Source organism: Cyprinodon tularosa, unplaced genomic scaffold (genome assembly GCF_016077235.1).
Source record: "Cyprinodon tularosa strain WSP-4 unplaced genomic scaffold, ASM1607723v1 ctg302, whole genome shotgun sequence".
Classification (NCBI taxonomy): Eukaryota; Metazoa; Chordata; class Actinopteri; order Cyprinodontiformes; family Cyprinodontidae; genus Cyprinodon; species Cyprinodon tularosa.
The window spans coordinates 613,951-637,940 of record NW_024039011.1 but is presented as its reverse complement, the minus strand read 5'-3'; the positions used below and the strand labels follow the sequence as shown (position 1 = coordinate 637,940).

General features: G+C 39.2%; 1 protein-coding gene across 1 annotated transcript in view; it reads left to right on the top strand.

Annotated features, from left to right (window-relative positions):
• prkd1 (protein kinase D1) overlaps positions 1 to 23,990 on the top strand; it is a 73,843-nt gene that overhangs the window by 5,499 nt on the left and 44,354 nt on the right. The window contains exons 2-12 of the mRNA XM_038291860.1: positions 5,559 to 5,697; positions 10,927 to 11,058; positions 11,149 to 11,318; positions 11,422 to 11,445; positions 11,644 to 11,851; positions 13,087 to 13,164; positions 14,809 to 15,010; positions 15,088 to 15,211; positions 15,424 to 15,501; positions 21,694 to 21,861; positions 23,230 to 23,341. Coding sequence (XP_038147788.1) covers positions 5,559 to 5,697; positions 10,927 to 11,058; positions 11,149 to 11,318; positions 11,422 to 11,445; positions 11,644 to 11,851; positions 13,087 to 13,164; positions 14,809 to 15,010; positions 15,088 to 15,211; positions 15,424 to 15,501; positions 21,694 to 21,861; positions 23,230 to 23,341 — 1,435 coding nt within the window. The remainder of the gene's footprint in view (positions 1 to 5,558; positions 5,698 to 10,926; positions 11,059 to 11,148; positions 11,319 to 11,421; positions 11,446 to 11,643; positions 11,852 to 13,086; positions 13,165 to 14,808; positions 15,011 to 15,087; positions 15,212 to 15,423; positions 15,502 to 21,693; positions 21,862 to 23,229; positions 23,342 to 23,990) is intronic.

The window sequence follows — 23,990 nt, the reverse complement described above, 5'->3', positions numbered from 1 at the left end:
TAAATGGAATTACTGAAATCAATCTACTTTTTCATGATATTCTAATTTTATGACCAGCACCTGTATATATATATATATCTAAAACCCTAACCCTAACCAAATCATTTTTAAACATCAATACTTGTACTAAAATGGGTTTAAAGTATGACGGCCATTAAGAAATTCCCCATTTTGAAATACCCACAGGTTTAGGCAGATGCAGAGCAGTAGCAGTATGTCCAAGTTACGAAATAAGGAGAGGAGTCCCATCTAGGGCTAAAACAATTGGATTTATTATAATTTTTTGATTATTAACATAATGGTCAATGTTCATTGATAAATGGCGTTTAGAGACTGTAAAACACACCTTTATCTGACAGAACGACTGACTTAGAGCTGTAATTATATCAATATTGTATAATAAATATAAATATTTTGCATTTAAGATAAAGTGTTTGTCTGTCAATCTTACGTTTAGTTTCATCTGGGTTAATTTAGTAAAAAGTCTTATTCAAGGAACCTTCCGATTATTAATAGATTAATGAAAAAGTAATCAATAGATTAATCGATTTGAAAAATAACTGTTAGTTGCAGCCCCTGTCCCATCATCCACACCGAGCTATCTGAACCCCTGCCTTCAGAAGATTTTCAGGGCTTATAAAACAAGGGCGAGATCCTGGGCCTGTCATAGAAGTCCCAACAAAACTAAAACTATTTTAATTCCCACAACATTAAAATACAGGAGTTTTGGTTAATCTGGTTATGACCTAACATAGGATATCAACACACATAAACTCACACCTCTACCCCTCTATATCAGTAATAATGGAACTGTGTGTACTGTGTATAAATCAGTAGTGCATTCTCTGTGTTGCCTGGCAACTGATGATGATGGGACTGTGAGGTGTCCTTGTGAGGAACTTTATTAGAGACCATGCCTTTTCAAACAAAATACAAAAGATAAAAGATGTTTTTAAAGATGAGTAAACATATTCATTTTAAGATTTACTCCAAAGTCATAAAACTGAATTCTAATTAGGTTATTTAGATAACTGCTATCTTTGTATCTAAAAAAAAACTGAAACTAGTTGCATCAAAACTAACTAGTGAAAATTGAAGTGATGCCCAAGAAACAAGAGAACGGGAAATTACTCATTTTAACAGAGTTTGGCTCTTAAACCACTGAACAGATTAACTAATAAAGTGGTAAATTAACATGTTTTATAAACTTGTTTAATTAAATTGACAGCAGAGGTTGTTTTTTTTTTATTGAACCAAACTACATTATTTTGATTTGTAGCTGTAAAAGTGGATGGTGATAATAACTGTACAGTGGTCATAATTTTGGGCTGGGTGGTGAGGGGTTATTAAAGCTTGGGAAGAGAAGTGTAACTGTTATTATGATTTAATTATGTCTGATAAGTCAGACTTTTATTGTTAACTTTACAACTTCTAGTTTTGGGTTATTATTGTTTTTAACTAAAATTGAAACCGAGCATTCAGGGATCTCCAGTTCTGCATACTGTGCAGAATATCCGTCACATAAAGTCTTGAAGCTGAATATAATAACAAGAGATTGAAAAGATGGAGAGGAATCAGGCTTGTTTTCTGTTTCCATGACAACAAGAGCTGCACTGCTGCTATGGCGACAGCACGCATGAAAAAATGTATCTATGAAGTGTATCACTGAGGAGTTGAGTAGAGAGGCAGGTGAAGGTCTGAACAATGGAGGTGCTCAACCTCATGTTCTTTTCTTTTTGTCATCATTTTCTGCTCACGTCCCTCCATCTCTGCTTCTGCATTTTACATTCTACTTTCTTGCTCCCACTTTTAACATATACTGTCTCTTATTCATGGCAGATTTTTTTTTACTATTTATTTTGCAGCTCCTCAAACTTAACAATTGTTAAGAGTCCCTTGGATGACATAATCTGAATGATATATGAAACAGGATGTGACATATTGCTAGCTATCCAAAAACCTTTCATGAATAAAAAAAATCCATCCCGACTCTTAAACTCAATTTCAGTATTGCCTCTTTAAATGTTAACATTTCACAAGTGAACTTCTGACAAAGAGGAAACCTTGTTTAGACAAAAATCGTGACCATTAAAAGTTTAAGTTAAAACATTTAGTATTTTTAGTAATGCTTTTCATTTTATTTACATTAATTTGAATCTTAATTTTCAATCTTAATTTTTAATTCCCTTAATTGGTGAGCATTTTGTCTAATCAATGTACACATGGATACAAGAGTGACAAAGATTTTCAATTGCCCCCTTAAAATCACTCACTGTAGGGATTCACAGACAGACAAAGAATTAAGCACCAAGGCATGCAAACTGCTCCTGCACAAAAATGTCAGAGCATGGGTCAGTTACTCCTATTTTAATGGTTTCTATTATTACTCTACTAAACCTTATGAAAACTCTTTCCATTACAGTTCAAATATTTAAAGGAAAAGTCTGGTCATATTCAGAATTAGAACTTCTGAAAGAACTTTAAATATGAAATTATTACCTACTGTTCAATAAATGATAAGTGTTTTTAATTCAGAGTAATTTTTATTTGAATGTTCTTTACTGGGGGTATCTATGTTTGTCAAAGAACCCTACTGCCACCTACTGGTTAGGGACGTCACGGTGCGGTATCGGCTGTTGATCAAGTCCCAGTGCTGTATCTGGTAATTGGCCCAATGCGCTATTATCCAAAACATCTTGAAAACATTGTTCCTCCAAATGTTGGCTACATATTACGTGTTTTTTCTCTGGCCAGAAGTTCGATGGCAAATCCTCCCTCTTCTAGTTGGCGATCCAACGACAAACCCGTCCGTTAAGGATCAGGAATCAGAAAGGTGAAATAACCAATTTTTTAAAATTTTACCCGATGTATTCCAACATCTAGAGTCATGCATGTGGGCATTGTCAGTTTCACTATAGCTCTGGTGAATTTCAATGGTGAAGTCCACTGGAAATCTTCAATAATTGTTAATGATTGCAGATGTGTCTAGGAGTTCCCATTGATTTTGCTTGTAAAGCGGGGAGAATGGCGCTAGGCTTACCGCACCGTGACGTCACTGCCGGCAAACTCATAGAGTCAGTGATTGCGACGAAAATTATAATTAAAATTTTTTTACTGATTAAGGCTAAATTCATTAAATCACCGTTTTAGATATAGATAATGATCCACTGATTATTTCTTACTTAGTGGACTTTTCCTTTAAACCTGTACAAAGCTCCTTAAAAAATGCTATATATTACAATTGTTCATACAGTATATGTATGAATATATGGAATCTCCTCCCCCCGTACCTCAGTGAGGTCTAAAAGGACAAGCTTTATATTCAGTAAAAATAGTGCTACATGGCTGTACATGTTATTTTGGCCTTTGACCAATTAGATGAGCCCTTGAATGATTTATTACCTATTGTACAAGTTATAAAAACACGCAAAAAACTAAAAGAGAAAAAACTTTTATTTGTCTTTACATATCAGGGCAAGTTCCTGTCCTTGTTATTACATTGACCTTAATTTTTACCATCAAATTTATCCATGTTTTTTGAATGTTACAGAAGTAATACGGTCTTGTCCTGTCCTCCAACAACACTCTTGCCTTCTATTTTGATCATCAAAGTATTTCAATGAGTGTCCTATAAATGTTAAATCCTCAGTGTGCGCAGTCTTCTGCCAGGTGGGGGTTAAAGAAGACGGAAGCCGATGTACAAAATAACCATAGAAGCCCTGATGCATGAATACTTTCTACTGTATGTTGGAAAGGGTGATGGTGAACTAGCTCCATAGGTGGCTGTGTCTTAGTAAGAAAGGGTTAACTAGATAAGCTCTAAGGCAATTTTCATGTCAAAAAGGATAAAAACGAGCACCCAGTTAGGGGAGAAAATAAATAATTCTGCAGAATTCGGTAACAGAACGTATCCTAGATTTAATTTATTGAAATCCAAACTATGCACCTGAGCGAAAGTCTAATTAAGTTCCTGTGTTGCTTCAACTTTACGTTCCTGTAGAATTTTTTTATTTTATTTTTTTACATTACAGTGTACGATCTTCTGAGCACTACACTGAATAAAGAACCTTCTACTGTAGCAGCCATTCAAAATTGCCCTCCCAGTCATAAGGCAGCTGAACGGCAGCCCACTTCCCTGCATCTCCCAGCAAAATCCCCTCCAACTTCCAGCAGCTGGAGTGACCTCCTCCTTCTCCTGGGCATGCATATTTTTTTACTCTGACTCCACCCTTACACTGAATTACAGAGCCTGACCAGGAGATGAAGCTTCTCTTTAGATCTTAATGCACACAAATTATGACGGAAAGAATATTTTAGTACAAAGATTGATGTTTAAAAAGGAATTGTAAGGGACCAGCAAAGGACCCATCAAGGACAGTGGGGAAATTTTGAATGGTTACTACTGAAAAGATTGTGTGTTCACAAAAAGACCAAGAAAAACCAAAAATAAAAAGTTAACCTTTTATTTAAAGTTTTGAAGAACTAGAATTTTTGATGTCAGTTTTCAGAAATGCTGTAGGTTTCACTATGCTGGTGAAGATTCTTAGTCATCCAGGTCATAGTCATTCCAGAAAAGTAAAAAAAAACAAAACACTGGACTGTCATGTTTGGGTTTTCAGACTCTGAATAGGAGCAAATTACGGAGGCAATGATCAGTTAAGGGTTTTATTGAAGATTTGTGGTGTACAGAGAGGAGTCCGGCAGGCGGGTTGTCAGGATACTGCTGGAAGAGGTGTGGTGACAGGTGAGCAACAGTTCGGTGCTGGTGGATGAGTGAGGGATGTATGAGACTCACAGAGAGGACGGCTTGGCGTCTGTTTGGGAGGATGGTGTCCAGTGGTCCAGACTATAGGTGCAGGTCCGGTTGGTGAGATCAGATGGTGGTGTCTGAGGGTGGACAGGCAGGTGAGCTCAGGCAGGAGGGCTTCTTATGGTTCTGAGGCCTGAAGCCTCACTGGTTCCTAGAGGCTGACTGAAAACGCCTCTAACGGGGGTCCAAAGCGAAGAGGTCTCTGGAGTGGTTTCAAGGCTTGGAATCCTGGGTTCTAGGAGAAGGGAGCAGAGAGGACAGGGTTAGATTCAGGCAAAGCTAAGGTGCTAGGCTTGGTTCTGGATCAGTTGTACCAACGCTGGAGCATTAACAAACTGACGCCCTCCTCCTGGTTCCAGCTCCTTAAAAAGGGTGGGAATCAGCTTGATGAGGAGCACCTGCCCGTCCAGCCCTGCAGAGAGAGAAAAAAGGAAAAACCCAGCCTGCACCCAGGACTGGGAGTATGACATGGACTTTGTTTCCAACTTTGAAGAAGTTTTGCTTCCTATCCAGGAAGCTTTTTTTGAAATGAAAAAGCTTCCTGGATGGGAAGCGAAACGTCTTCAAACTTGGAAACAAAGTCCATTGGATTGTTTTTTTTTTTTTTGCTTTTCAGGAATAGTTTTTTACTAATAGACATCTAAAAAATGCTGGAACATTTGCAAACAACCCGGAATAACCCCTAATCTGCATGTAATCGTACAAATCTTTCTTACCTACAAGATGTGTCTTCTTCTCTTTGTGGCAGTTGCCAGAATGTGGATTCTATGGGATGTATGAAAAGATTCTGCTGTTTCGTCATAACCCGACTTCGGACAACATTCTGCAGCTGCTGCGCTCTGCCTCACAGATCCAGGAGGGGGACTTGGTGGAGGCAGTCCTGTCAGGTGAGGATGGCGAGCAGAGCCGATACGGTGTGGATGTCTCATTGTACACATAACAATACATTGAGGATATAAAAAAAAAAAAAAATGTGTGTGAAGAGCTTGTGAAAATGTTTTCTTACACATTATTTAGTTCCTTTAACAAATCTAGATCTTTACTGATGAGTGATTCATCATGGTATACCATAATGTCACAACTGTAAACTTATTTAAAATTCCACCAGTAGCACTGTAAAAAATGTAACTGTCCTTTTTTTCTTGAATTGAGCAGATAAGGGAGACACTTTGTTAATAGAAGAAGACAATTTACATTTGAAATTACTAAAAAAAAACAAAAAAACATTGCAGTCTTTTATTTCAACTGAATAATATCTAAGTATCTTATTTTAAGGGTAAAAATGCTCATTCCATTGTCAGATCATCTTATTTTCCTACTAAAATTAATAATAATAATAATGAATTTTATTTGTAACGCACTCTACATTTGACTTCAAATCTCAAAGTGCTACAAAGTGCTACATTTAAGAAAAGGGAAACTTAAAGCAAGTTTAAAAGACCATAACATTAAAAACAGAGTAAAAAGACAATCATTAAAATATATACATTCAAAGGCATGCGTAGCCTAAAAATCTAAATCAACAATTGTAGGCATTTCTAAAAAGGAAAGTTTTCAGTCCTTTCCTAAAACAATCCACCGTCTGTGGGGCCCTAAGGTGGTCTGGGAGGGAATTACACAGACGGGGCCTGACCGGGTCCGGGAAGAGGTGTGTGGTGTGAGCAGTTCAGTGAGATACGTGGGGGCCGCACCGTGCACACAGTGATGGGTGTGCAGAAGAATCTTGTACTCTATACGGGCGTGAATAGATAGCCAGTGTAAAGTGTGAAGGATGGGAGTGATGTGCTGGTGTTTCCTCAACCTCATCAGGACCCTGGCAGCGCTGTTCTGTACGTACTGGAGCTTCTGAAGGCTCCTGTCAGAGATCCCGATGAGGAGAGCGTTGCAGTAATCCAAAAATTAAGGGTAAATACACTTAAAAAAAAAAATTTTGTACTCATTTTCAGAATGTTTTGCAGAAAAATGGTTAAAGTTCCACCTGTCTGTGTTTATATTAAGCTTCGGGTCTTTGAACAGCACTTGAATGTTCTTGTGGGAAAAGCAGCGCAACAATGGGGACTGCTAAAAATGATACAAATTTTTAAAGATGCTGTATAACTTGCAAACTAGCTTTAATGATACTGTTAAGGGGATTCAAATGGCTGAAGCTTTCAGGTCTTAGGAAAGTTCCAGGGATCTTTGATCCAGAACTGCCTGGTATTCTTTGAGATATACTGTAAGAGATCATTTGGCTACTCGACCTCTGAAAGCAAATAGTATTGGTGCTGACCTCTTTTTAAAGATCAAATGCTGTGTTTAAATGGTTTAAATTACAATTTAAATTATGGCTTTTTTCCATTGCACCATATTTCAATTAGGTGAAAATATTATAAACCAATAATTTCTGATATAAAATGCTAGTATCATAGATTTTAACTTTTATTGTGAAGTACAAAGCAACGAAAATCACCCTGCATTTAACCCATCCCCTAGGGGGAGAAGTGGGCTGCTATTGTGCGGCGCCTGGGGAACAGTATGGGGTTAAGGGTCTTTTTTCAGGGACACAGAGTGGCAGTCTGTGGTAGTGGGACTTGAAGTCAGAACCCCTGGATACCAAGTGCAATGCCCTAACCACTAGGCCACCAGTAATATGTAGTCTGAGTACTGATTTTTTTAGTTTTTTAGTTTTGACACATATGCCCTTCTGAACCATCAGTTACCAGGCTGACAATATTCCTTCAATCACAGAGGAGAAACAAAAAGAACACTAACATCTCAGGAAATCACTTCAAGCATGGTCGAACAAAAACCCAAACAAAACAACAACGACCCGGGAGAACGACGGGTGGCTCATTGATTTGCATCCTACTTGGAATGTGCATAAGGGGTTTGGACTCCAGATGCTAGAAAAACATCACTGCTCCAACTGTAGGTTCTATAGTGCGAGCATTGATATCAGCCTTGATAAAATTATGATAGTCAGTATGAGCTTGCTTTTGGTGAGTTTTGTTTGTGATTTTTTTAATAGGTTTAGATCTGCTTGGAGATGTTCTTATTGGATACACTGTGAACTAACATGTCCCTTTGGTTGCATTATCTTCTGTCTTTTCCAGAGGTGCAATTATTTTTGTCCAGGCCTGTTTCATGTGTTTATTTCTTTAAAATAATTCTGTTGGACCCTAGTTCAAAAGCAATGCATGACTTCCATTTGTAAATTTTCATAGAATTTTTATTTATTATTACTTTTGTTAGTTTTGAGTTATATCTGTGACGTTGGTTCAAATTCATTAAACTAGGGTACTTACAACCATTTCGTGCTGCTCCCGAGGGATCTGATCCTTTCTCTCTGGTTAGATCTTTATATTAAAAATACTTAAATCACTGTAATGGTATGATAGACAACCTTTGTAGTTTTGAAACTAACTTGTTTATTCCATGATATACCATGAAACTGGTAACCTGCCAATGCCATTCTCATTTTCCACCAACAGGAACCAACAAAGTCTTATTTCCATGTAGAACAGTTGAGCAATAGCCTTTATTATACAATATAATTTTAAGCAGCTTATTTATTTCCCCCTTTGAGTACATTTGCCCAATATTTTCCTCAGTGATGTACAAACCATTTAGCATTTGGAGGATTACTTCATTGTGCTTTATTATGAATAAGGGCTTTATACTTCTGTTCAAACGTGACTCACTGAACTGCATTCTGTGAAACATCCTTTCCTCTTATATTAACTGTGTGTGTTGTTTTTAATTGCACCTATGTTATGTTTTTGTGTTTATATTTGGATAAGGGGTGTGAAATCACTGCTGTGAAGTCACTTTTTGTTGTTTCATCACTTCAGATTATTCCCTACTCATTTTTAGCTGTCAGCTTTTTGAGGTCAGAGCACACATTGATAAATGATTAAAAATCTGAACATTGTCTTTCATTCTAATTCCAGTTAAAATAAGTACTCATATTATATTGGAGTTTGTTCTTTTTGTACTTTGAATGTTATTAATTTTTAATAAATAGCATAATTAGCTGCAGTTCTCAGTATATTTAACAAACATTCAGAAGTTTTCTTGATTCAGAAAACTAAAAATTTTGGGGTGGGCAGAAAGGTATGATATTTATTCCATATATATATGGAAATGTATTTCCTGATAACGCTTGCTCCTTTTACCAGAATCTTTTTCTACCGCACAGTTTAAATTGCTGCACTTCATGGAATGAAAATAATTTCACTGCTAAGCTGCTTCCTTTTTACTGCCTGAAAGCTGCACGAAATGAAATTTTGTTTCCAACAAAATGATAATAAAAGTTGTCTAAGTCTAAGAATATAACATAATGCCTGTTATTGAAAGTAGCTCAAGCTTTTGGAAAGAGGGCGGTTTTGTGATCGAGAGCCTAATGTAGAAATGAAGCGTTCAACCAAACTAACTTAATGTCATAAAATGGGGACAGATGGACCCAGTATTCAAGGTGGGACAGTCAATAGGAAAGTTCACGAAATTTATTGATATAAAAACATAAACAAATTGAAACTAAAGTGGAGCTGCTAGGATCTGCGACTCTCGGATGCTGCACCACCCAATCTCAGACACTCTGGATCTACGATCATCTGACAAAAGATGATGATCTCAGTGAGTCACTTACCTGGTTCAACAGTCCAGTCCATATCCCTGGAAAGGGGCAGAATCCAGCTGCTGGCTGCAGGCACTGAGGGTTTCCCCGGTGCAGCAGTCCCAGATGACTTGCAGGAAGCCGATCCTGGACAGGGATATAGAACAGGCAGGATCCAGGCTTCCAGGCATCTTAGATCTCCCAGGCAGGTTCAGAGTCCAGAAACGGGCAGGCTCAGTGGATGAGGGTAGCCGAGACAGGATGTGGAACCAGAACTTGAGCAGGACTTTTAAACTGTTCTCCACCTTGGAGCCAAACTTACGGGACTTACAGGACTCAGCAGGGGAGGAACAGTGGACAATTAGGAGACGAGACAGACACAAAACCCTCCTTCCACTGGCCGCCAGGATCCAGGACATGAACCTTAGAACAAACAGCGCTGAACAGACTGAACAGAAAACAACATCTAAAGATCTGGCCATGATAGCTGGAACTGAGCCCAATATAAGGGCAACTGGCAGGTGGATGAGATGTGTGATAATTAGGAGCTGGAAAGAGTAAAGCAGGTGAAAGGCATGAGTAATTAAGGCCAGCTACCACAGCAGATCATGACACTTAATTCATGTGACAAATGTGAAAAATCTATGTGAAATAAAAAACAAAGCTTTGCTTTCTAATGTTTTGGTCAGGGCGCCGCCATGTTGGAGTAACTCAAAGGGTGAGGTCACGGGGTTGATTAACACTAAAACTAAGAATTGAATATATTAGATATACCGGCGATAGAACACAACCATAAAACATTTAAAACATTTGGTTTGAAAAGTGAAGGTCACTTAAGCGTCTAAATCCCTTTGCTTATGCTTTTGAGCCCATTCACTGTGTGATTCGAGCTGTAGGAAGGAGAGAAGAGGCAGTTTAGGAGCCATGGTTCTGACTATCCCTGCTAACTGACAGAACACCTTAGCCACCAGCAAGCACAGCAGGTCCAAACCTCCAAAGAAATGGTATGTTTCTTACCATAATTCCCAGATTCCACGACAGGCAATCAGGTTATCCTGAGGTCCCAGCTCTCCTTCACCATCCTATGGGCTTTAGTCCTTAAATTTTAGTTTAACCTATTTGGTCTATGCTGGTGAGGATTCACAGTCATCCAGGTCATAGTTATTCAAAAAAAGTGGAAAAAAAAAACAATCCACTGGACTTTCTTTCCAAGTTTGAAGATGTTTCGCTTCCCATCCAGGAAGCTTTTTCAATTCAGAATGTCAGGAATAGGGTTGAGTTCGAGGCTATATACAGTACCCCAACAAGCCCTTGTTTTTGTTTAGAAAACATGCAAATTGAAATGGATGAACAGGTCCAACCCACAACTCCTATTCCAAGGGGTGGACAAAAATCAAAGTATCCTTGAAACAAGCACTGAACTGGTCTGTCTGTTTGCAACTTGACTACCAATCTGTCTTCTTGGACAGTACCAATAGGTTCTATCATGACTCCTCTTCTAATCAGATCTGTTTTCTTGCAGCTTCAGCCACCATGGAGGACTTTCAAATACGTCCACACAGCCTGTTTGTCCATTCGTACAGAGCACCTACTTTCTGCGACCACTGTGGGGAGATGCTGTGGGGGCTTGTAAGGCAGGGGCTCAAGTGTGAAGGTAGGAAGGTTTTTGACTCAAAAGCTGTGTATTGTGTATATATAATTTTTTTTTTTTTTTTAAATATATATATTTTTTATTATTTTTTAGGATGTGGTCTCAATTATCACAAGCGCTGTGCGTTTAAAATTCCCAACAACTGCAGCGGAGTAAGAAGACGTCGCCTTTCAAATGTTTCCCTGACAGGAGGAATAATTAATGTGGGCCGCCCACTTTCTGCTGAACCTTCGCCTCCCAACTGCATGGATGATGCTTTACTGGTCAGTGCTCATATAAAGAACACAGAAAATAAGAAACATGTCAAAAACCCTTTATAAAGCCATAACTCAGTATTTTCTATTGTTTATTTTCTTTATGATACAGTCCCCTGTAAGTCCCAATGTTGAGGTAAGTGCCTCAAAATAAAATGTTCATAATTTTTCAATTATCTTTTGTGAACATGTTTAAATGAGTATGCTTTGCACTAATTTAGTGCACTAATGTACTAGTGCACTAACGTAGTGATAGTTTTTTTTTAGTAATCATTATCTTTTTTATAATTGTCATGTCATTAATAGTGTTCATGGCTCTTCCAATTTGCGACAGAAAAACCAGCTAGATTATTACCCTGGCAGGGAGCGACGAGCTAGCACACAGTCATACATTGGACGCCCTATTGAGTTGGACAAAATCTTACTGTCAAAAGTCAAGGTTCCCCACACGTTCCTAATTCACTCATACACCAGACCCACTGTGTGCCAACACTGCAAGAAGCTGCTGAAAGGCCTCTTCAGGCAGGGACTCCAATGCAAAGGTATGTGCAGTAATGATAATAATAATTGAGTAATAATAATTGAAATAATTGAAAACAACTTGTGAAGATGGACCAGCTAGAAGAGCGAATTGCGCAAGAACATTGAGACCCTTTTTTCCACCTGGATCCCAGCTCTTTTTGGCCCTAATGTCCCTACGTTGTCGCACAAACTTACCCCCCCCCCCACTGCCTCGGCCGTATCTAGACCCACAGCTAGTTCCTGATTGGCCCTCTGGTGTTGTGGCGTGGAATAACACAGCGCAGACCACTCTTCAATATTGGGCATAAATCAAAAATATTTGTGACAAGCACACTGCGACACACTTTATTCGCCCTTTATTCTTCTATCTCTTTCCCACTGTCTGAAAAACCCATTTAAACCCGGGAACAATTGGCTTTTAGTAGCAGTGGGAACAGCTCACTGACGCCTCACTACTCAGGTCAAACTACTTGGCAAACGACCTGCGTTAAAATCACCTTAGCTCTGATTGGCATACAGAGCCGGGTTGACCCACTAAGTTGAATTATACCATTGAGCGCAGATGCGCCAGTCGCCTCTGATCTAACAAGCAGAAATAACTCTGTTTACATTCATTAAACATGGAGCAGCTCTGGTGAGAGGGATTCAGAAAGATAAAACAGGAGAAACAATAAAGCACACAGACTACACTCCAGCTTTCCTTTATGTTGCTCTCCATTGGTTACGTTCATGATTTCTGTTGCACTGGTGACATCATCAACGCTAACAAAGTGTGATGGTGTCACCAGACACGCAGCGCGCCAGCGAGGGTTTAGGCCCAGCTTTTTTGCCAGTGGGGAGGGAGCCTAATACAGATTTTTACAGGGTCAACCCATGTTTTAAAAACAGGTGTAAACCCAGTATTTTCATTGGAAAGATGCTTAATTCTCAAAATGGTAAATAACCTGTAGTTGTATAACTCTTTTTTAAGTCAGAAGACTTGACTAAAGTGCTTTACACTACATTCAGCCATTCACCCATACACTTAAACACTGATGGTGGGTAGCCCCAGCTACATAAGCAAGGCTGCCGTACACTGGCGTAACCGGGCCCTCTGACCACCATCTGAACCTACAACCAGGAGTTTGCAGGACAAACTCCTGCACTCGACGCCATGCCAACCAATAGCAGTTCTCATATTTCCAAAATGAATCACAATGAAACCATGGTTTTCCTCTCCTCACTTTGACCTTTTCTTGTCTTGTGTCCTTCTAAGACTGTAAATTTAATTGCCACAAACGATGTGCTCTGAAAGTGCCAAACAACTGCCTCGGAGAGATTACCAGAAATGAAGGCAAGTCTGAACACACAAACTCTTTCCCTTGTTACTTAAACCATAAATAACCGTAGAGGCCAAGCTTAAGCCCTGTCACAGCCTAAACTTGAGATGCACGATACATGTCCAAGTAAAATATTGGTATCTGATCACATTATTTATTTTGTAACATATGATGTTTATTTCTGTCTTGTTTCCATTTCTGTCTGCTTGATGAAGGGGCAGGGGAGGGTAGGGGACGTTGATGTGTTTTTTAGTTATACTGTAGATGCATTGAGAGGGATGCAGTGGTGGATTTGGGGGCTGTTTCGCCTAAACAGAGATTCAAGCCATGTGGTCATTTTATACAGTGTTGATAGGATATTAAAGTATAAAGTATATGATCTTATGAAGATAACCAAAGTAGATGTATACCTGAAATTAGTACCAGATATACTCAACTCCAAGTGGACATACTCAGAGTTTATTAAAGTCACTCACAACATCTTTTAAGAAACAGAAAACTCAGAGTTTCCAACCTTAGGCTAGATCTATTCATAGTTAAGCATTTGAGTCTGAGTTTGTTAAACCTGCTTTGTGAAACAGACCTCAGTTTCACCGTTTAAGCTCTCTAGTTTGTTATTGTGTATTGAAAAAGTTCTGTGTGGTTGTCTCACATTTTCACGGCAGGTTGAAGCACACCTCCATGCCACATTTATTTCTATACATGCCAAGTTTCATGTTAAACATTGGCCAACATATTTACAGTAGCAGCCATTCAAAATGGTCTTTCCCAGTCAAACGCCACCCAAATGGCAGCCCACTTCCCTCAGACTCCCAGCGAAATCCCCTCCAACTTCCAGCCAGTGCAGTGACCCCCTCTGGCATATTTTTTTACTCTGACTCCACCATTTCACTGAATTACAAGGTCTGACCAGGAGGTGACGCTTCTCTTGAGAACTTAATGTCTACAAATCATGACAAAAATAATATTTTAGTACAAAGATTGACGTTTAAAAAGGAATTGTTGGGGACAAAAATGGGAAAATTTTGAATGGCTATGCACAGAAAACACTTCTTGCATGAGGCCCCTGAAATTTAATTAAACAATCAAACACTGTCCAAATAAATGGACCAATTGTAATATTATATAGATTCCATCTCATTTCAGATTATGTCTAAATAGGGTGTTGGTTACAAATGAAATTCCCATTTTTACCCTGGTCCTTACAGTAGTAGCCATTCACAATTTCTCCACTTTCCTTGATGGGCCATTGGTTGGTCCCCATTCAATTCCCTTTTTAAACATCAATATTTGTACTGAAATATTCTTTCTGTCATGATTGGTGCACATTAAGATCTAAAGAGAAGGTTAATCTCCTAGTCAGACCCTGTAATTTAGTGAAAGGGTGGAGTCGCAGTATAAAAAATAAGCAAAAGGGGGTCCCTCCAGTACCTGGAAGTTGGAGGGGAATTTGCTAGGAGTTGGAGGGAAGTCGGCTGCCATTCTGCTGCCATTTGACTGGTAAGGGCCATTTTGAATGGCTGCTACTGTATTTCAATAGATAAAAAAAATACAAATCAGTAGTTATTGACATTGAGATGAAAGGTTATATCGTGATACGTTTTCAGCCATATTGGACAGACCTTATTTAAGTACGTTGTTAAATTGTTGTATTACAGAGCTTCTAAGCCCTGGAGCAGAGTCAGATGTTGTGATGGTGGAGGGCTGTCTTGATGACCCAAGTGTTGACCGACGTGGTAGCCTCCTCGATGACATAGATGACACATTGACGACAGAGGGGGGTTTAATGCTGGACACTGGATACGGTGACCTCAGTGACCAGCGTGACACTGACTTGGATGACTCCAACCGTGCCATCAGGTAAACACCCCTACTTCACCCACATCCTTACCTACAGGACCAGTCTCTGAGACTATGCTTTGTCTGCTTCCCTGCAGTCCGTCCACCAGTAACAACATCCCACTGATGCGAGTTGTTCAGTCTGTCAAACACACCAAGAGGAAGAACAGCAATGTGATGAAGGAAGGCTGGATGGTTCACTATACCAGCAAGGATACTCTTGTATTAACTTTAATTTAGCACCAATACTATTCTGTTGCTTTAAAGATTGTGGACTTTCTTACTCCTCAGTTATTTGCAGTTTTCTTTTATTTTCTGCCAGTATATAATTTTTTTCTTACTTAACACAAAACAGTTCTCAGTTGTTGAAGGTTATACCTGCACCCCTACTGTGTTGCTAATGTCTGTTTTCCTCCTCTCTGATTGTTTTTCAGAGAAAAAGGCATTACTGGCGGCTGGACAGTAAATGCATCACCCTTTTCCAAAACGAAACAGGAAGCAAATACTACAAGGTGAGCTACTTCAATAGCTTTTTAAGCTATTCATTTAAGCTGGGCATACACTGTAAGATTTTTTTCAATCGTTGCACACAGCTACAGCTCAGGCTATACGATGCAACCGCAGGGTTTAAAAGTTCATAGCTCTTGTATGTTTTTACTCTGTGCGGCCCAACGCTCTGATGCGATCTACCTGCTCACACTGCACGTATAAAAACCACTTCCGAATCAGCTTTGCAGTGAAATGGCGCAACTCGGACTTGTCTATCCGGAAGCCAAACGAGTAGAAAAGGATTATGAAGCTCACTAGAGTGAAACGCGCTGCTTTGGCAATTGTTCAATTTTGTGCTGAAAGCCCTAAAAAGAAAAGGTGACGACATATTTGGACAAAGACATGGCTGAGAAAAGGTGGCTACTACGGTTTTACAGAATGAACTCAATTTCACTCACACCTCCCTCATGCTTCTGTGTTTTCGTTGGCTACCATGTCAGAGGATGCAGAGAGCAGATCCAGCCAGTCACAGTCAGAGAAATAGGACTACTGAAAAAAAGGCAGATTTCCATCATCTTTAATGATCAAGGACGCAGGTCTCATTCTATTCCTACAGATGATAACTGTATATTCCGGCAGAGGAACCAAAAACTTTTATGTCCGAAAACCCATTCATGTCTGTTCATGCCCAGGCCAGAGATGGCAAAAGTACTCACTTTCCATACTTGAGTAAAAGTACAGATACTTGTGTTAAAAATACTCTGGTAAAAGTGGAAGTACTGATTAAACTTCTTTACTCAAGTAAAAGTAACAAAGTACAGGCTTGTAAATTTACTTAAAGTATAAAAGTAAAAGTAGAAACCACTTTTTTCATGCCGTTGCCTACATTTTAAATGGATGTCTGCCAATAGGACTAGATCTCCGTTGTGTTCATTTTCAATCATCTCGTCGTCCATACTACTATGCTAACGCCATCGCCACCAAGCTGCAATTATTTGCCGCGAATTAATACCGCAGAATCTGTTGATTCATCTTGTAGTGGTGCGTCAAATGCAACGTAGATTCCCATCCAATTAGATTGAATTTGGTATTGATGACGTGAAAAATAATAACGGTAACTCCATTGAAATAATTCAAAAGTAAAGTAACGAGCCAATTTTTTTTAATGTAAGGAGTAGAAAGTACAGATATTTGTGTAAAAATGTAAGGAGTAGAAGTAAAAAGTCGCCATAAAAATAAGTAGTAAAGTAAAGTAAAAATATCAGGAAAATCTACTTGAGTACAGTAACGAAGTATTTGTACTTAGTTACTTCCCATCTCTGGACCAGGCTATCAAAATGGAAGGAGAAATCCCTAAGCACTGTTTCTCTCAACTTCATAGAATCATGAAATAAACAATCAATAGTCCCCCTGAAGATGTAGCATTAATCATCGATCAAAAGTAATCACATTAAAAACTTTACAGACCAAATTTTGTCACTCAAGACCTCAGTTTTAACATTTAACTACAATTTGGGTTTCATTTTATTAAATGAAGACTATGGGCACATTATTTTAATTTACCTTAGACTTGGTAACCCAAGCCTATAATTCTAATTAAGTCAAATTCATCTACTCTCATTCTTACATAGACACCTCCTAAGTGTGACTGCTCATCATTGATAAATTCATTCAAATTTATCAATCGTATATTCCTAATACAGTGTGGAATAATTAAAAAACAAAGTCAAATTTATAATACACACTGTAGTAAACTCTATCAATAAAACAATCTTGTGGTAGAGAAACGTTTGTTGGGAATACCTTTCCGCTGTACAAAGACCCAAAGAGAACGGCTTAAACAACAGTCATGTGTTCAGCAGAGAAACATTTAAATGTGTTATAGGTAAAAGTTTACACCTTATTCAGAATTAGAATCAGTGGTTAGAATCGAAGATCGCTGTTCTACGGGCAAAAGAACATCCCACATGAAGGCGCTGGTGCAGTTTTGCTTTGAGGAATTCGCAAAAATCCCAGTGGCAAGATATGGAAAGCATAAATAGACTTAGAACTGGCATTTCCTGTATAAATAAATACTTTTATTACTTTGATTGCAATAAAGTAAAATGCTTTAATTGCCTTACAACTAAAAAGAATACATCTTTTCAAAGATGGAGGCATGTTGTTTAAATGAAAAAATGGTGATTGGGGATGAATTCTTCTGTAGGCCATGGTATATTGTGTGAATTCATATTCTTTTCTTCCTATTTTATTGGGCTGTGCAAAACCTAACCCTTATTTTCCATTGCCTTTAAGCCATAATCATCATGATGATCAGATATCAAACACTAAAAAATCTGTCCAACAATATGAAGAACATGCTTTAAGGATAATCTCAATAAAAATATAATTAACCTAACTTAAAAATGTTCAAGTTTTTAGATAGAATTGTACTCACTTATTGCAAGGTTCAGTTCCACAAAAGCTAAAAAATACCGCAACACACAAGTCCTTTATTTCTGTGTAGTTGCAAAAAAAGAAAAAAAAATCAAATGCAAAAAAATCAAAACTGTGAATTGAGTATTTTATTAAGTACTTACACTTTTCACTGCATGAAAAGTGGGATTTTCGTCAATATGCGGCACTGTAGATTGTCGTGGAACTTCAGGTTAGCGGCAGTTTACGACAATTTGCAGGCTTCGCCGAAAACTCCCGTAAATTGTCAGAAATTGACGTGGACTCTCTTAGGCAGTGTTCCCCCCATGCCTCCCCCCCATGGAATTCTAGGGGAGGCTTTAACATGTAAATGAACATGCTGTGAGCTATACAAACGCAAATCAGGGTTGCAGGGGGGGTTTTACACCAAGTGACATTTTTCTGAAAGGTAAGAATACAAAGAGATCAGGCTCAGTATAGCCTCTTACATTTTAGCTTGAATTGATCTATTTAATTAAAGTATAGAGACCAAAACAGATCTTTAGCTGACAGAGCAATACATTTAGAGCAGTAATTATAAAAAAAAAATAGCATTTAAGATAAAAAATAAAATGTTGTCTGTCAATATGCTCAATTCACAATTACTTAAGTGGAAAAGTTTCAAGAAATGAGTCTGAGATGATTCACTTTATAACATGGCGCATTATCCTGTTGGAAGTAGCCATCAGAAGATTGGTACACTGTGGTCATAAGGTCCGGCCAGGTCAAGATCCGCAATTGCAATCGCACCAAACAGGAAAAAGAACATCGACAAATTCCGGTTCGTCAAATTAAAATATAGCAGCAACAGATCGGTGACTAGAAATTATAGCACAATTCTTATATATATATAAAAAAAAAAAAAACTAACACCGTTTATCTAAATGATTGGATCCAAACTATTGGTTATTCACCAACGAGGAAGCAGATTTCTCGTCTCCATCAAAATATTTATTTTATACCGAGGTTCTTAAACTTTAATCAAATCCATTCAAAAGAAACTTCTTATTACAGGAATGAAAAGAGATGCTGAGTTTGGAAGTAGTGAACAAGTTCATTAAAAAAAAAAGCAGTTATCCTTATCCCCGTTACAAAAATCTACAAAAATATATATATATATATTTGGGCAGAAACTGAACATATGCTGGATGATGGTGGGATTTTTTTAATATGTCATATTAAATTAAGCGCTCACAGGGTTCATACAGGAATGAGTGACTCTAATTTAATGCTATTTGAAATGATTTTAATGCCATCAACAAGAACCATGTACACAAGTTATTAGTGTACATGAAATATGAAGGAGCTGTAAGCAGAGTTCCATGACTCCTGTATGTATGTAAACACACACACACACATATATATATATATATATCCTCTAGCTTTTTCTCCGCCTGGAGCAATATAATATATCTGACAAAATTGTTTTTATAAGCATTTTTTATTAAAGAATTATAAATACTTCGATAAACATATTTAAATAATTTTAGTGCCAATTAAGGCCTTGATTTAAAAAAAATTAATGATTTTTTAATTATTTTTATTGATCCGCGGAAACTCTGGTTCATCTCGCGCATGCTCTGTACGATCTCCAAGAAACTCAGAGCGGCGCGGCTGGATCCACAGCGGAGGATAGATGCTTTGCTTTGTGCAGGCGGTCTGGAGCGGAGAATGGGGGATTTCGGGGTAAAACTCCTCTTGGACGGGATGGCGACTCTGCATCGAACAAGACGAACTCAAAGAAGAGATGCTAGCGGTAAATATATGTTCGATTACTGCCTGCTAAGCTAAAAGCAGCCTAGCCTAAGCTACGGCTAATAGCAGCCTAGCTATTAGCCTATCTAGCCTAGCCTTGCAAGAACAAGCTTTATTAAAGTGTATTTTTTGTGATTCACAGGAAGCAGTACGCCGTCTTCACAACTCGGAGACTAATTGCAGGCGCTATGAACCGGAGCAAGGGTAAGATTTAAAGAATATGCTTTCATTCTGCGGTAAAAGGCAATGGATACGGATGGATACCGATCATAGCTTTACATTTTGTTTTCACAGGCCTCCTATTTGCTCGGAGCCATACAGCAAGTCCAGATTTGCACGATGTTGATAAAGACGACATTGTGTGTAAGTGACTTGTTTTAATGTTTTCTCCTTCCTTGTTACTGTGACTTGCGTTTGATTTTTTATTTATACCACTCTCATTTAATTGTTTTCCAGCTGCCTGTAAGACGTATTTTCAGACGGTACGCAGGAGCTTCAGATATACGCAGCCAGCCAACACGCTGCGTGCGGAGGCAATCTGCTCGGAGTCGGGCCAGAAGAAAGAGGGTAAGACTTTATTTGGTGACTATTTTTCAGGTGCATTGATAGATGTGTTGTGTCCATACGCAGTGCGCTGATTCATTGTTTTTTTTTTCCAGCTGCTGAAAGCGAGGCAGAGTGTGCTAGCAGATGAGGAAGTGGAACTCTGGAAGTCCGCCTTCCTCGGCGGTGTCTCTGGATGGATTGTGCGGTCGCCGCCATTTCGTAGGCCGGATCTCACTGAACTCTGTGTTAAGCTGCAGTCCCGGTTAGAAGCGATGCTGAAGTACAGGGCCACGCACAGTAGGCGTCTGCACATCGGACCTGCCTCGGAGGGAATGCTGCCAGTTACCTCCAACCCGAGGAAGCAAACGGACCGTTCACGGACTTTTAATTTTTAGAAACGCATGTGTTTGGATACGCGTTGTATATAGTTGTGTGTGTTTCAATAAAGCTCTTTCTTTGCATAAACAGCTTCCTGGCAAATGTTCATTTCCTGTATAAATTCATTCATGTCCTTGATGGTAGCATAATAATTGTGTAGTAGTGTAGGATAACATAAATACACATCATATGAATGAATAAATATATGAATGAATATATATATATATATATGAATAAATATATATATGTAAATTTATATGTAAATATATATATATATGCCAACCAATCACGAGCGACTTTACTTGTTTAAAAAGAAGTGGTTCCGTCCAATACTCAGTAAGAAAATTAAAGCCTGGCGTGGCCACGTGTGGTTTTGCTGCCAATCACGAGCGATTTCATTTGTTTGATAATAGTGGTTTCAGCCAATACTGAGAAGGTTATTCAAGCCAGACCTGGCCAGCCACGCGGGTTTGCTGTATTCATATGCTAATTAGGGCCATTAGTACAGCTGATCGCTCCCCACATACGTCATGGTACGTTTCCGACAATTTGTGGCACGACAAACGCGGACAAGCACGGGTTGCAAATTCTCGGAAACTGACGAAAATCAGGCAGATCTGCGGGAGTTTACGGGGGTTTACGGGGACGAAAATCTCACTTTTCATGCAGTGTTTCTGGCTTCTGCTTTGTCCATTTTTATGTAATACCTCAACATGTTCTTTATAATTTGAAAGCAGACCCTCCCTCAGCAGAAAGGTAAAATAGCTTGATATTTTTTTCTGCAGTGGTTCCCATGGTGAATCAAGGTGTCAAGGCTTTAAGGCTTTGTATAGCTTTTAAGCTCACTCTTAACTTAAAAATACTTAGACTTTTTAAACATTATTGTTATAAGTCATTTGATAACGAAATACAGAGTTTGAGTAAGTGGATTTAGATTAATAAGCTGTTAATTACAGCGGCTCCTTCTGAAATAGCCCCCACACCTGAGTTCAAATTCCAGAAGGTCGTACTTTACACCACCAAAAACTTTTTAGTTTTTCAGACTTTGCTGCTTTTGCTTCTTACACGTAATCTGTTTTCAGGAGATTCCTCTGTCAGAGATCCTGGCTCTGGAGCCAGCTCAGAACTTCTCCCTGCTTCCTGATGGAGCCAACGCTCACTGCTTCGAAATCACGATGGCATCCTTGGTTTACTATGTTGGAGAAAATCTGTTGAGAAGCGAATTGTCCATGACAGGCAGTACTATTCTGGTGAGAGAGATTTTTATATCACAATAATAATAATAATAATAATTTAAGAGAGAGTAAATAAGTGGGTCTAAGTGGGAGTTGCATATATCATAGTAGACTGTTTAAACAATACCAACACCCTTTTTAAACTGATCTGTCAGACTCTTCAGATTTCATTGTTAGCACGTCATATTTTTGCCCCCAATTCCAGCACACTTGGCAGAGTAAGATATTGTTTACAGTTGGCTTTATTATCTGCAAGTAAATCCCCTAGCTCTTTGGGGGATTATTCTATATGCTTTTTGGTATAGAATTGGCTACACAAAGTGTCATGAAGCGAGGACAGAAGGACCCAGTATTCAAGGAGAGACAGTCAGTAGGAAAGCTCAAAACGTTTATTAAATAAACAAACAAAACAAAAGCGGAGCTGTGGCTCGCAGACACTGCAAGCGGGGGGGCGGGACACCGCCCAATCTCAGACACTCTAGGGGAGAAACACAGGTAAGTGACCACGATCATCTGACTGAAGATGATGTTCTCAGTGAGTCACTTACCTGGTTTAGCAGTTCAGTCCATACCCCTTGAGGGGTGCAATCCAGCCGATGGGCTGACAGCTCGACGCAGCTCGCGTCAACCAGAGTGTCCCCAGTGCTGCAGCTCCGGAGGAGTTGGGGGAAGCCGATCCTGATCAGAGATGCAGATCAGGCAGGAACAGAACAGGTAGCAGGATCCAGGCTTCCAGGCTTTAACAGAGCTTCGGGACAGGAGGGTTCAGAGTCTGACTGGGACCAGAAGCATGACCAGGTGGTCACCCACAGGAGCAGACAGGATCAGGTGCAGACAGGCAGGCTCAGTGGAAGAGAGTAGCCGAGACAGGACGTGGAACCGGAACTTGAAGCAGGACTTTAAACTGGTCTCCTCCCTGGAGCCAGGCTTACTGGATAAAAACTGAACCTCCCCACATATTGAGCCAAAAACCCAGAGGACTCCGCGGGGGAGGAACAGTGGACAATCAGGAGATGAGACAAACACAAAAACCCTCTTTCCACTGGCTGCCAGGATCCAGAACATGAACCAAGGAACAAAACTAACAGACAGGCTAACAGAAAGACAAGTAATGATCTGGCACTGAATGCTCAGGCTGAACTGAATATAAACCAGAGGAAACAGGTGAGAGGAATAAATGATAATTGAGGCAGGGAGGGAAAAAAGACAGGTGAAAGGAATGACTAATTAAGGGAGAGCAAACAGGCCAGATCATGACACAAAGAATGGTGTTGTGTTTTTGGCACCAATTCCCTGAGGAGGACGTTCACTGTTGTCCATAATGTTGTTCACTTTGTGAAGAATTATTTAGTTTTGGCTAAAATACCAAATTTGCATTTCCAGGTCAGTGGAGTGGGGCAGGATGTGGCTCGGATGTGGGAAATGGCCATCCAGCATGCTCTTATGCCAGCTGTCTCAACAGGAATCTGTCACAATTCCCATCGAAGCGGGCACAGTAAGTCGTTGATAAATGTTATTCTGCATGGATTTATTGGTAAATAACGAGCCACTATTGGTGTAAAAACTCCCCCCCCCCAAAAAAAAAAAAAAATTGTTAAACTGAAATCCAATTCTTATCTACATTTCTTTGATTATGTTTATATAGAACTGTATATAAAACACACTCCAGTCATAAGACTAAGCCAATAAAACAAAGTGAGAAAGTGAATTTGATCTTATTGCCCCTCAGTGAATTGAAAGATTACCAAATGCTTTTCATTTACAGACCATCATCGAGTGTAAGTACATCCACATGTGGTGTGCTGTTTTGGAGGAGTGGATATCTGGATTAGGGCTGCAACAAAGAATCGATAAAATCGATAAAAATCGACTTTTAAAAGCGTTGGCAACGAATTTCATCATCGATTAGTTCTGTCACGCGATTAATGCGTCATCCGTCGCCGCCGTCATCACATCCACTTGACTGAAACGGGGGAAGAAAAAAAAATACGGCAGAGCGAGCCAGCGCCGCAGGTGCAGTGTTGCCAACTCCAGCGACTATTTTTCAAAAAAGCGACAAGCGACAAATCTGGCAACTTTTTACGGTGTCACTAGCGGCTTTTGGAGACTCTTACGTGAAAGCATGTATCGTTTCTACTCTGCCG